Here is a 13,233-nt window from a genome sequence, read left to right on the forward strand (position 1 = left end):
AAACAATTACTGCTTTACCGGCGTTACTTTCTTAACTTCTGTTTTAGATAAGTTGCTGCTGGTTTCAGATTATGGCTTAATAGTGATGTATGTAATTTTTATACCGAAAGCATTTTCATAATTATCAACCTGGTTTTAGCATCCTATGGTTTTATTTAAATCCCGATTATGTATGTGTTCTAAAGCTGCATTGAAATCTACAATGTATTAAAAATGATGGTGATAAATCTTCTCTAAAACTCTCATCCCTTCAACGTCATCGTCACCTCATTTGACTAAAAACGATATTAAATCCAACATTTCGTATTTTAAAGCAATCATTAAAAATAATCAACAAAAATAACTCCTCAGAGATACTGAATAAGAAAGATATATTTAGAAAGAGAGAGATATATTTGAAAACGAAAAAGATAAATGAAACTGTCGCAATTATTTCGTCGGACGAAATATTTTTTAGTAATCTTCGTGTCGCGGTAATCGACCTGCCGAGGTCTAATGAACTTTGAATTTTATTCGTTTATTACGTTCCTTAGGTATCCGAGATCTAAGCTAAATCTAGCTTTTCATGTCTTTACTTTGATTTCTAGTTTCCTCAGTATCAGTATCAAAGCAGACTGTGATCTTAATGTGAATATTAATATGAGTGAAGTGGTATTTTTAGATATGTGTCGTTGTTGTTTTGTGCTACTCTCAAATGTTTACTATGTGCTTAGTAGAAATTCAATTTCATAGGGTGAGAGTGCTTTTCCAATGTAGCTACGAGGATATAATAGCTATGTGACCATTTCCACTAATACTAAGCTATGTAGCTGTGCGAGTAAGATGTGCTATAAAGATGCAGCGCCTCAAAGTAGCTACACGAGGAAGATGCGCAGCTCGAGTATGCGATGTATCCACAGCACGCATCTTTCCATATAAACAACATAGCTTATCTGAGTCCGTTTCCACTAGTGCTAAGCTATGTGTACCAATGAATATGATTGGTGGAAACCAAACGCATCCACAGAAACGTAGCATAGCACATCTCTGGTGGACAGGCATTCTTACACTTATGTAGACATGAAACATCGTCATTTACAGAGAGAGGATACCATGGGTCAGTGAATTAACTAAATTAATGAATTTAGAATTGCATTGGATTAGACATAAAATATATTCGCAGTTGTTAACGGTTTGTTGTTTTAAGTGCTTCGCTACTTTATCAATGAAGAACTTAACCAACTGAAGATCAGTACTTTTGTAAAAATAATTTTACAAAGCACCAAAATATTAACTTTAACTCAACATTCAGTCGTCATCTATAATGAGAACCAAAAATAAATAATAAATTGCGGAACAGCATCTCAAGCCACAGCAAATGAATCCGTAAATCTTGTATCACTTAACTAATCATAAATATCTTCATATTCGAGATCATTATTTTTGTGTCCAACTTGTTCAGTTTTTCTCAAAAATGTTCGGTCGATGCACTCTCCTGCATTATTTTTTTTTTTTAACTTCACATTCAACGGGAGCTGATTTCTTTTAAGCATGATTTAAGTTATCCTTGGTAACATTTTACATACGTTGTACAATTCTTATATTTGCTTTATCAAGCAGAAAGACCCTTTTTGTCATTTTCTCTGTTTGTTTTATAGTTTCTTGCTGTTTCTTCTTTCATCCTTTCATCTTCAAGTTATCTTTTTATTTATTTATTTATTTCTTCTTCACACAAATAACAATGAATGGCGGACTTAATGCCTGCCATTCTCTGACACTCATAGGGTAGTGCAGAGAAATTTGCCGGTTGGTGTGAAGTCAGAAATGAATTTTTAAGTTTAGTATCATGCTTTTGTTGTTTTAATTCTAATTTCCTTCATTAGATGTGAAGTTGTCTTGACTTTTTACTTCATGTTTGTTATGATAAGTTGTGTCTGCTTGCGTACATGTGTTCATGGTACTGATTGGAATTTGTTCTTCTGAATCACTTGCATACTTTATCTTCTATCTTATCACCAACTATTCTATAGAAAACGCTATCTTCACGCATTCTATGACGTGACTCACGCACCGAGCTTCCAAAATGTGGGACAAAATTGTTATTTTTAATTAATCATAATTTTTAATTTCAATTAATGTCCAGCGCCACTCACAATATTTCCTCTGGTTTGACATCAAGGTCTGATCCATCACGTATTGAGGTCGTCAATAATGTAGGTTATTCCCAAAATTGCGCATATTAATGTGTCTGTCATATCATATCGACACACGATGGTTTTTGTGTTTTGACATGTTGTTAGGATTATAGCAAAAATAGTGCGCCCGCGCCGCCGTGTTACCGACATTCCAAATACAAAATTAACGTCAATATTTCAGAGTTAGTCGCATTCGTTCGCTCCAGTCGTACGGGTGACATTGAACTTAAACTAAAATATAAAATAAAAATATTTAAGCAATTGAGAATAGAAATTGGTTTAGAGGACAAGGATGAATGTTTCCGGTATATGTGTAATGCTTCGATAGCAGATTTAGTGCTCTAAATTGGTCTGTGCATAAACAAATGTTTGCAACGACTTTTCACGCAAAGAATTTCTTAATGAGTTCTTTCATGTCCCGAAGAGTAACCAGCTGAATGTGTTGGTATATTTCTAAACAATTTTAGTGCTGAATGCTTTTTAATATATTCTCGCTAGGCTCAATAGATGTGTCACTGAGTTGTAGATATATAAATAGATGTGATATAATCACACAATTTTTGTGAAATAAATATTTTATCATCATCTTGCGAAGAAGTTTCGTCGTTTGTAGTTGATTGTTTTAATATGACATTTTCTATTTGATTGACCCGATTAAGCATTTAAAGGAAACAATAAATTCTTTTACATTACTATTGCAACTACATTTTATAGAGTACTTTTAGATAGTAGTCGGAACACATTCATAATTTCTATTGCTCATTTCGATTGCTGATTTTTTTTCTTCTTTAATGGCAACCGAGTCTGTCATCTATACTGCCAGTGTCTTCCATTGCTACAATTTTCTTTAGAATTATGATTGAAACACATGTCAGTACTGTCACTATCATAAGTGTGTGTGTGAAAATATATGTTTTTCTTTTCTCTTATAACATTGAATCATAACTTTCATATTCAGCTTGTAATATATCATTTGAGCTGAGCGTGTCTGTGTCTAATGTCTATACTTTCTACCGACACAATATAAATTCCATCTCGACATCTGCTGTGCGGACTAAAAGCATTTTTAGTACTGAATAGAATACAAGATTTAGCAAATGTGTCGATATTATTATATCTAACAGATGACTTTCTCAATGTTGTTTAACTTTGTTTTGGCATTCATAAAACTTAAATAGAACATCCGTAGTTTAAAAAAGAAATAATGTATTTGTCACAAGTGATGTTTCAATTAAACAATTGCGTTATTTTTAGCGAATATTTAGATTTATTTTATTTTTGTTTATATTTGATTATCAATGAAAATTCTTGTACCTATATCTACAGTTATTTGTTTTTATCTTCCATTGACTCCATACACTTTTGGCATATTTTTGTCAAACACTATGTGTGTTTCTATTAGCCTCATATGAAATGTAACTATCACAAATTAAGTAAACATTCAACCTTGTCTTCCAATTTCTCAAAATCTATCCCAAACGACAATCAAAACAATATCTAATCAGATATTACTAAGAAAATAGTACTGAAGTGTGAATCGGACATCAAAAAAATCTATAGAATTTCCATCAAAATGAAACTTACATGAGTTGCTATTATAGTTGACAGAATTCTCCACTTGTATGCCCATGGTGTCACACCATGATCCGAATCCTGATCCACGCGAACCACTTCATCCAATCACAGCACTTTACATCTTACACCCTTACACTTTAGGTACACTTTGCATTATCACTTCACTTTGAAACGTTACATCGTTTTTGCATTCACATTGATCCTTCACTGCAAAAAACTTTTTAGTCATCATCCCCTTGCACACTCAAAAACTATATTTTTGAAAAAAAAAATTTTTCAAAATAACAATATATTAGAAAAAGTAATTTAATTTGATCGTAATAATTGATTTTATAAAACAAATCAATATGAATGCAATATTTGTAGCGCACATGAGAAACTGGAATGTTGTTGAGTTGCGTGCGAGATGCGCGCGCGCACGGCCGCCGCTGGCATGTCACTGCGCCGGAGTCTGAAACCAACACAAAAATCCCTTTATTTTCGTTATGCGCGGAAACGGAATGCGGAAACTAATGGCAGATTTGTATTTTTTGACAACTGTCATAGTATTATTGTTTGGGAAATAATGATTTTAGTAAACAAGATGTACCATATTTATGTTAAATAAGTTTTTAGTACAATTGAGATTAAATGGTGAACTGGGGTAGTGGTGATAGTAAGTGGGTCAAAATATATATACATATATCACTACAATACTCAGAAATTAGATGACTACATTCGAAAGTCTGCATTCAACAAGTCTCTATAAAATCATTGCCTACTTATATATCGATTATAAAAACCACATGTTTGATATTAATCTTCTTATTTTAAAAATTGATCTTTAAAAATCTCCAAAGATATGTAAAGATATGTACCTATGGCAGTATGTAAATCACTATAAAATAACAACACAAACTATTATGACGCTTACATAAGTAAATCTTTCAAAAATATGAAAATAATAGGATTTCTATATTTCGCGCCAATGAATTCGACAAACCATAGTTATATTTTTTTAAACTCTATGCACCATAGACTACTAAAACTCTATGGACCATAGACTGTTTAAAGTTCTATGAGATATAAACTCTACTAAATGAGAATGGACGTACTAAGAACCGTATATTATTAATATTCACTGATTTATTCAATGGAATTCTGGAACAATGGAAAAACTAAGTATATAGGTATTTAAATACTCGTATATATTTAGAAAACAATAAAATATCCACGTAAACTGTGTGTATCGGAATGCGAGATACCCAGCTGTAATTTTGTATATACTTGTATATTGACCCCCTAAAACTTGTCTCAAAACCTACATATGGTATGCAGGGTCAATTCCACAAAGTACTATAAAACCATTTCTATTTCGCACGCCAGACAAATGGACGGACAATCATATTCTTTTTACACGATTTAATGATCTTTGTAAATCATAACTAAGTATGTGGGACGCAAAACATATACAATTATCCAATGTTTTGCCATTAGCAAAAAAAACACAATTTCTTTATTATTCAACCTTTATAATTAAAATAAACGGGAAACCGTTTTGATACTGGCCATTTTATGACAAAAAATTATGAGATGCCGTTAAGTTTTATTTTTAAATTGTTTTTTTTCATCAATAAATGGCTTTACTCGGTTTTTCTCGCCAATTTCAGCCAGTTTTATATTTATATTTAAAATAAATACTTTTTATTACTATATATATTTTTAATTATTTGTATGAGCATACAATAGATTGCTATTTTAATACCAAAATAAAATTTTACACAAAGGTATTATAAAAAAATATCAGATATGTTTAGCAAAACTAAACCATATTATAATAAACGAATACGACATTATTTTTTCGACACCAATTACATCCTTTTACAACATTCTGCAAAAAACTGCCTACACTAGGCTTAACAAACTCATAGAAGAAATAAACCATGATGTTATATTTCTCCATAATTTCAACCAAAACGATGAGTAAACATTACACAATACACCACCATGATACAGACTAAAAAATCTCCTCGCTGACTGATTCGCAGTTAGTTAGAAGTTTAAAAATAGTGGCGTCAATCAACCAGGCTGTTAGGAAAGTAGAAGAAGCTATGTCTTCCCATGAAAATCTCATTCATCTTGCTCCAAACTTGTTTCAAGTTCCGGCCCTACAATTTATAGATACCGATATTTCTTTGACACGATATTAGATGAGAATTGGAACAGTTATTAGTTTGTTTCATGTTTTCAAGATAACAGACAAGGCCCTTTGTCAGAAACAAAGATTAATTCTGAGTTTGTTGTGTGAGTTGAGGCCACATTTGTACTAATGGGGGATATAATTCATGTGTAGCTGGTAGGTCGCAAATGTAAATGTTGGTGATTTTTAGGTGCAGTACCCTTAGTACGAGTTTGCTTTACGGAGAACGAAAACGAGAGCGCGCTCGGTATTCGGTTCGGTTCGTTAAACGTTCAGAAATCGATTTAGGACTACTGAGATAGAAAAGACAAACATACGTCAAAAAACATCGTCTTTCTATGAAAGAACATAATCAAAAACATCTAGTCTTTCTATACTCTTCGGCTAAAAAATATAGCTTCAACAAAGCATTAAAGTTTCATCAATTGTTATCTAGATTCATTTATTTGTCTCATAATGGATTTAACTAAATACTGTTTCTCTCCTTAAAAGGTTAGAGTGGATGTCCCATAAGTTCTGTAACACAAAATATTCAGATAACTTCAAGAACTTTAACGTTACACTTCGTTTCAATAAAAAAACTTCCTATATCGTTAGACTTCGTTTAAAAAGACTACCTACATATACAGGTGTAACAAAATACCCATATACATCAAGTAGCCCTGATGACTACAGGTTAAATAGAATCTCTACACAAAGTTTCAGCTCAAAATACGTTTAAAAAAATTGGTACCAAATACTTGGTGTCGCATGGTTCTTGATTTTAAATCATCATACAAACGTATCACAACACTACAGGGGTCACTCGCTAATTACGAAACATTTCTTCTGTAAATCTGATCGCCTAGTACCTGTATTTACCTAATTTTGATGTTCGGTTTCTGAAATTTTATGTATTGGAAAAATTCATAACTTCGTTCCATGAAAACATGAGTTTAAAAAACCCTTCCCGTATCGTTTGTTATGTTATCTAGAAACCATGCACTTGATATGTATACTCTTCTTTTTGTTACACCCTGTAAAACATAACCATCTAAATTATCACTCACAAAACATTGAGCCGTAGCATATAAAATATAAATGTTCTTCTTCTAAACGATAAAATTTAAATATTTCATTGGAAAGTTTAGAATCAATGGAGAACACAGTGGGTGGAACTGGCACATCGAATATCTGGGTATACTCAACATAAATATATAAGAATCGTAATATGACGCATGTTTGTTGAAAGATAACGACAGAATATCATCATATCGTGCTTTATATGATCGCGTCTATCAACTAATAGCAGAACGATGAAATAAAATGAAAGTTTTACAGATAAAAGAATATTTCGATGTTTATAACACAAGCTTATGACGTGCTCACTAGAAATAAAAGTGCGATGCAGATAATGTCGCTTGCAAATTTTCTGAGATCTGTGTAGGATTGCATCTAACACTATTAACTTGAGAAAATAAAGATTTTATAATTATTCTTATTATATTCCTTTTGTGCTGGATCGTACATTAATGCAGAAAAAGTTCTACTAGTTTCGAGTCACAGAGGAACTTTTCATCATGAGCAACGTGCATAGACGCGGCGACGTCGCGCAGCCTACTACTAAATCGTGACTTTTAGTTAATATAGTAATACGTCATATGGATTACATTTATCATCACTACGAGATTATAAAAGTCATCATCATCAGCTGTTTCAAACCTACTCATTTTCGATTATTCGTAAAATCATTGTGCAATTTCTTCTATCATAAAAAAATAATGTTTAAACTTAATTTATACAATAAAATATAATAGAGATGTCATCGCTGGCGGCCATATTGTGATGTTGCTGACACAGATTTTATAATTTATTCAATATTTTGACGTCATTGATTGCGTAGGTACCATTTCATATGTATTAAAGTTTAGTGTAATAGCGAGACATGATCTGGAACTCTGGAATATTATCGAATAATAGTCTAATGATAAATTATATTTATTGTTGCAAGTAGTTTACAAAATAACTCTTTTACATGTCAATCTCTGAAATAACTAGATGAGGCCGACATTTCCTATCGGACTACTCTGAGAAGAAATGCCGAAACAAACACAGATGTTTTAAAGTCTAGTCAAATCAAATAAGGAATGATGTGAGAGAACGGTGCAAGTTGATTCTATACTGGTCTTTAGAGGAAAGAACCACAACAGTTTGAGCGTCTACATCTCATCTTCAAATTAATGAGTAGTAGGAATTCTATTACAAACGTAATCTCATAATTTCTGATTATCATAATATTACCAAACAAAAACAACCCACATCTCACCTACATAGTAATAAACCTCCTCTATTCATCTGCTGCCCTAGTACCCGCACGTCACGACAATGACCAGACCTGCGCAACGCGCCAACATCCTGACTCGAATCACAAAGCACTTGGCTACAGTCTCGGTCAGGTGCTAACTAGATCAGCTGGATTAATTGAGACCTAATGATGCAGAGGCCATTATGAACTCTGTGACGTTGGTACACGTCATAATATTGTGTGTAGGCCAATTGTTGGGTTGTATGATGGATAACTGATTGGACTTGCTTGTAAATGTACTGCCAGTTTAATTTGTTAACGTGTGAACTATTTGTACGTGGTTACACGTTGGCACTAAGTCTAAACGCTTGTTTAGACACGATTTTTGTCCAAATAAAACGGATCCCGCCGATACAGCACATTTAATTCGAGTAATTAGAGTTGGTTTCGTCAGTTAGGTAACACTTACTCACTTTTCGTATCCACAAGTGATGTTTTATTTCAATGATTCGTCCTTATTCATTTTGAAATAATAACTATAAATATTTGTAATAAAAAAAACACTCCAAACCCTCTGAAATCGCAAATAAATAAAATACTAAATAGACCGCCCATTGTATTTATTTTTCATTATTCTTCTTTTTGTTTTATGTATAATAAAGTGTAATAAATAAATAACACTACATATAACAACTATAAATCGCAGCACTACACAATACATTCGCAGCCAAACAGCTCCTTAATAAAACATTTTTACAGCTAAGTAATAGAATGTTTTCGACCAATAAACATAAATTTACAATCAGTACAATAAACTTTTTATTCGTATTTCCCTGTACAAAGTTTTTAAAACCCCAAAACATAGGTATAGAATGTAATAAATAACGTTTATATACAACCACTACACTAGTTTATGTTTCCGTTTCTGCTTAAAAAAGATGTAGTTTAGTACATTTTAAAATGTACCGGCTTCATCATACATTTATGTAAAATGAAGGAGAAACAACGTGTGCTAAGTGCCTATTAAATATAATATACAATGCAATGTATATTATTGTACTAACAAAGCCTAATTATAGAGTTTCGAGAGGTTGATTAATCTTAGTTTTATTTTATAGGCCTAGACTAAACAGACAATGTTTTGGGACTTTATAATCAAAAACAACCTAAAATATTCTAAAACCAGAATTAACTGCCTCTTTAGAATATGTTGTGCTTAATTAAGCCTTTGTTAAAGTCTGCTGTGCATTAATATTTAAATGATAAATAAATGATGGCTTGAAGTAACCCGTAGGCTTTTTATCCCATGGCAACGCGGACAAAACCGCTTGTAGAAGCTAGTTTTTACAATCAAATGTCCAAAAACATAATAGTAAATAGTAAAATTTCCTCTCTACACCTGATAGTTCATCGTTTCATCTCTTTTCACAACTGAACAAATCTCTTCCACAATCTCACAACATAAATAGGATGTATGTACATATTTAAAAAGTTGAAATAAACAAACGTACCTACAAATGTGCGCTAAAATATATAAACTTCCGCAGCGACTAGTGTATCGGATTTATATTTAGTTATATTCACAAAGTGAGGAATCTATTCCACTCGAGCGCATCGTAAGACTTAGGTCACAGTAGCAGCGGAGAAAATAGCGATTATGTCATGCTTAGAAAACACATGGACTAGTGACATATATCACAATTTTGTAAATAAACAAGGAAAATCATAGTTTTCAACAGTAAATAGTTTACACCTATCAGGGATCACTCAACCCGCGATTAAAATTCCACAACAATGATTGAGCAGTTTCCCTCAAAGCGTGATGAGGCGGTGACGTCGTGCGCCCGCCCCCGCCCCCGCTGCGTCTGTGCGGTGCGACCTACGCCTTACGTCCACCGAGTGTATATTTAAATCAGCATCAACCATTATTAGTCAGTGAACTCCTACCATATGGCCGAAACCAGTTTTGCTACAACTCTCTACATAATACAGTATTTAGATTATTTACAAGTTAGCATCTATTCGTGTAATGTTTAAATTGTTACTAGGAATTTACATTTACAAAAATAAAGTTAATTATTATTCGTATGTTATCGGCATACTCACGTAACTGTTTGACGAGGAACTCGACTAGTTTCAAGCCATGCAAGAGGCTCATTCATGAGCAGCATTCCGCGACACACGACGCGGAATGCTGCTATTAAAGAGTAAGCCGATAAAAAATTTAGTTAGTGAATATGTGGTGATTACAGTTTATAAGCTTATCAGTAGATGCTAAAATAGATAGATGCTGTAATGACATTTATTTTAAGAAAACTACCTAATTTAGTTTAATCTTGAATAAAACCCAAGGTTTTAACGAAGACATACCAATTTTATCAATTACAAACGCATAAGCCCATAGCGTAAAGCCCGATAGGTTGGGTTATGACTTCTCAAGTTCTATTTCGCAATAAATACAATTACCCACACAATAAGAAGTAGACAACAAGAAAACAAAGTCTCACTAACAACCAGACAAATGAAATATAAAACTACAAACTCACTCACATGACTCACACACGTATCACAATCCGAAATAATAATATTATCACAAGTTTGTGTCTATTAGCAGAATATAGTAACATATATAGTGAGGAGTCACTCAACTGACGGCAATACGGCGCCGTGAGTCACTGCCACCGTCTACTCTATTGTTTTAATGTACTCTTTACAATACAATACAATACAAACCATGTTTTATTTTCATTGGCGAATACAATTAGTTTCAATACTCAAAATGTTTATCGCTTTTATACTTAGTGTCAATTTCTATCATGGAAAAGTTTACCATGAATGACATTTTACGACTTGTAATGTTGCAATAATATGCAAAATTAAGTGAATTTTGTATATTCTATTTTGTAATCCCCTATGATATAAGGATGGACGCTACACAACAAAGATTAATTACAATCTATGTTCCATTTTTATTACATATTATGTTATGTCGTCTTTCATTTGTATTCTGTTGCGTAATTTAATTTATTTAATTAGTTATTCTATATTTTATTTCATCAACCTTTGATTAAGTTAGGTGACTATTCGACATAAAATAAGTAAAACACATTGCAGTTTCAACGTCTAAAAATAAATAAGTCAAACTTTACAATGACCATATTTAGTCTACGGGCTACGAGCTACGTCAACTACGTGCTACGAGCTACGCGCTACGCGAAAGCCTACGAGTAATGAAACCTCCGTGCTACGTCAAAAGTTGAGTTAAGTTTACATTGATGCTATCCCAAACTACTTGAATACCTGATACATATTATATAATTCAATAAATTAATTAATATTTTAATATTTCCAATAATAATGCCAAATCGTTACGTAATAAATTATTATTAGAACAATATAAACAGCTGCCCGTCTATTATTGATTATTAAGTAATAATATTATATTTGGCAGGTTTTCCTACACACGAGGCGCCCTCTAGCATCTCCAATTTGGCGCATGTGTGAACGCATCATACATGACGTAGGAGCTGATGATAGTCCAAATCGTCATTTCAAAATAATGAAGTGCCTCATTGGTCGCCAGAGCGACTGTCGGGCAAGGGATCTCGGGTTCGATTTCCGGGTCGGGCAAAGTTAAGCTGGGCGTTATATTTCGGTTTTTCGAAAATATTTCAGTAGTAACATGGAGTCTGGAATTGCGTCCTGTATATGGCAATAAACTCTCCGCCTATTACATGTGACTTACAACACAAATGATGAAACGTGTGTGTACATTGTACAGTGGCATTACGTGTAATGTGTACCTCTGCCTATCCCTTCGAGGATAAAAGGTGTGACGACACATGACAAGAACAATATTGTGTGTAATATATACCTACTTTGTCTTGCACTACCGTTCCCTATCGTGGTAGTGACAATTGTTAGCATATGTTGGCACGAGGTGGACTCTCTGAATATGTTTCCTTACAAACTTGCCCTCATCAATTGTATAAATACACCTCTATTATTCTTATATCGTAGCTATATTATATCTCACATGATTGCTATACTAATGTAATATATGTACGTGTGTTACGCAAGCATAGCCAAAGTAAATCATTATAGTATTGCACGGTTGGCGCTGTGACTAGGCAACTGGCTGCCGCGCAACGTGTAGCAGGTTCGATTCTCGCACGGAGCAACTGTCTATGTGATCCACAATTTGTTGTTTCGGGTTCGGGTGTCATGTGCATGAGAAAATCCTAGTGTAGGGTAACTTTTTATTTAAAAAAGACACTTTAAAATTTTGTTTCCATACAGCTAGCAAACCTTACCAAAATATTATTGTAAACACGAATAAACGAGTAAACATAAACCAAATGAGTTAGTAAACATGTTTTTATTTATTTTCTTGCAAAATGGCGCCAAGAAGTCATTTATTTGTAATATTCATAAGCTAATTGGTGTTTCCTGTGACGCCCTCACCTCCTCTTTTATCTGAGAACTAAAATATCTGAAAGATCGTTTGAACTCGTCACACTGTATCATGCTGACATAAGTGACAGCTTAATTAACAAAGTATTATTAGCTTAAACTTATGTAACGTTACTTGTATATAAGGAGATGGGTAAATGTGATTAGTCTTGCTAAGTAAATTATCAGTTTTTTTACAAATACGGATACATTGTTAAATTGCACGGTTGTTGCGGTGACTGCGCAACTGGCTGCTGTGCAACATGTAGCGGGTTCGCTTACTCTTTATGTGATACATAAATTGTTGTTTCGGATCCGGGTGTCTTGTACATGTAAAATTGTATGATTGTAAAAACACCCACGATACAGGAGAAAATATAAAGGTGGGGCAACGTTTAAAAAAAATGTTCTAAAGAATGTGCTGTATGCTTCCATTATTTTATAGGCTTCCACCGATAATTATGAAATCCAACAACACCGCACAATATTATCCATTCCAGCAATCACACCGAGACATCTGACAACCAATAGACCAACGACCTTAAGCCAAAATCAAACAAAATATTACA

General features: G+C 33.2%; 1 protein-coding gene across 2 annotated transcripts in view; it reads right to left on the bottom strand.

The window, feature by feature from the left end:
* LOC118270964 (rho GTPase-activating protein 6) overlaps positions 1-13,233 on the bottom strand; it is a 91,991-nt gene that overhangs the window by 49,816 nt on the left and 28,942 nt on the right. Inside the window, exons 2-3 of one of the 2 annotated variants that reach the window (XM_050695978.1) lie at positions 4,121-4,200; positions 3,759-3,956 (exon numbers count right to left, since the gene is read on the bottom strand). In XM_050695978.1, the coding sequence (XP_050551935.1) occupies positions 3,759-3,804 (46 nt within the window). In that variant the 5' untranslated portion in view covers positions 3,805-3,956; positions 4,121-4,200. Of the gene's footprint in view, positions 1-3,758; positions 4,201-13,233 lie in introns of both variants that reach the window. The other variant, XM_050695977.1, reaches the window with a different exon arrangement.

Source organism: Spodoptera frugiperda, chromosome 9, assembly GCF_023101765.2.
Source record: "Spodoptera frugiperda isolate SF20-4 chromosome 9, AGI-APGP_CSIRO_Sfru_2.0, whole genome shotgun sequence".
NCBI classification, from domain to species: Eukaryota; Metazoa; Arthropoda; class Insecta; order Lepidoptera; family Noctuidae; genus Spodoptera; species Spodoptera frugiperda.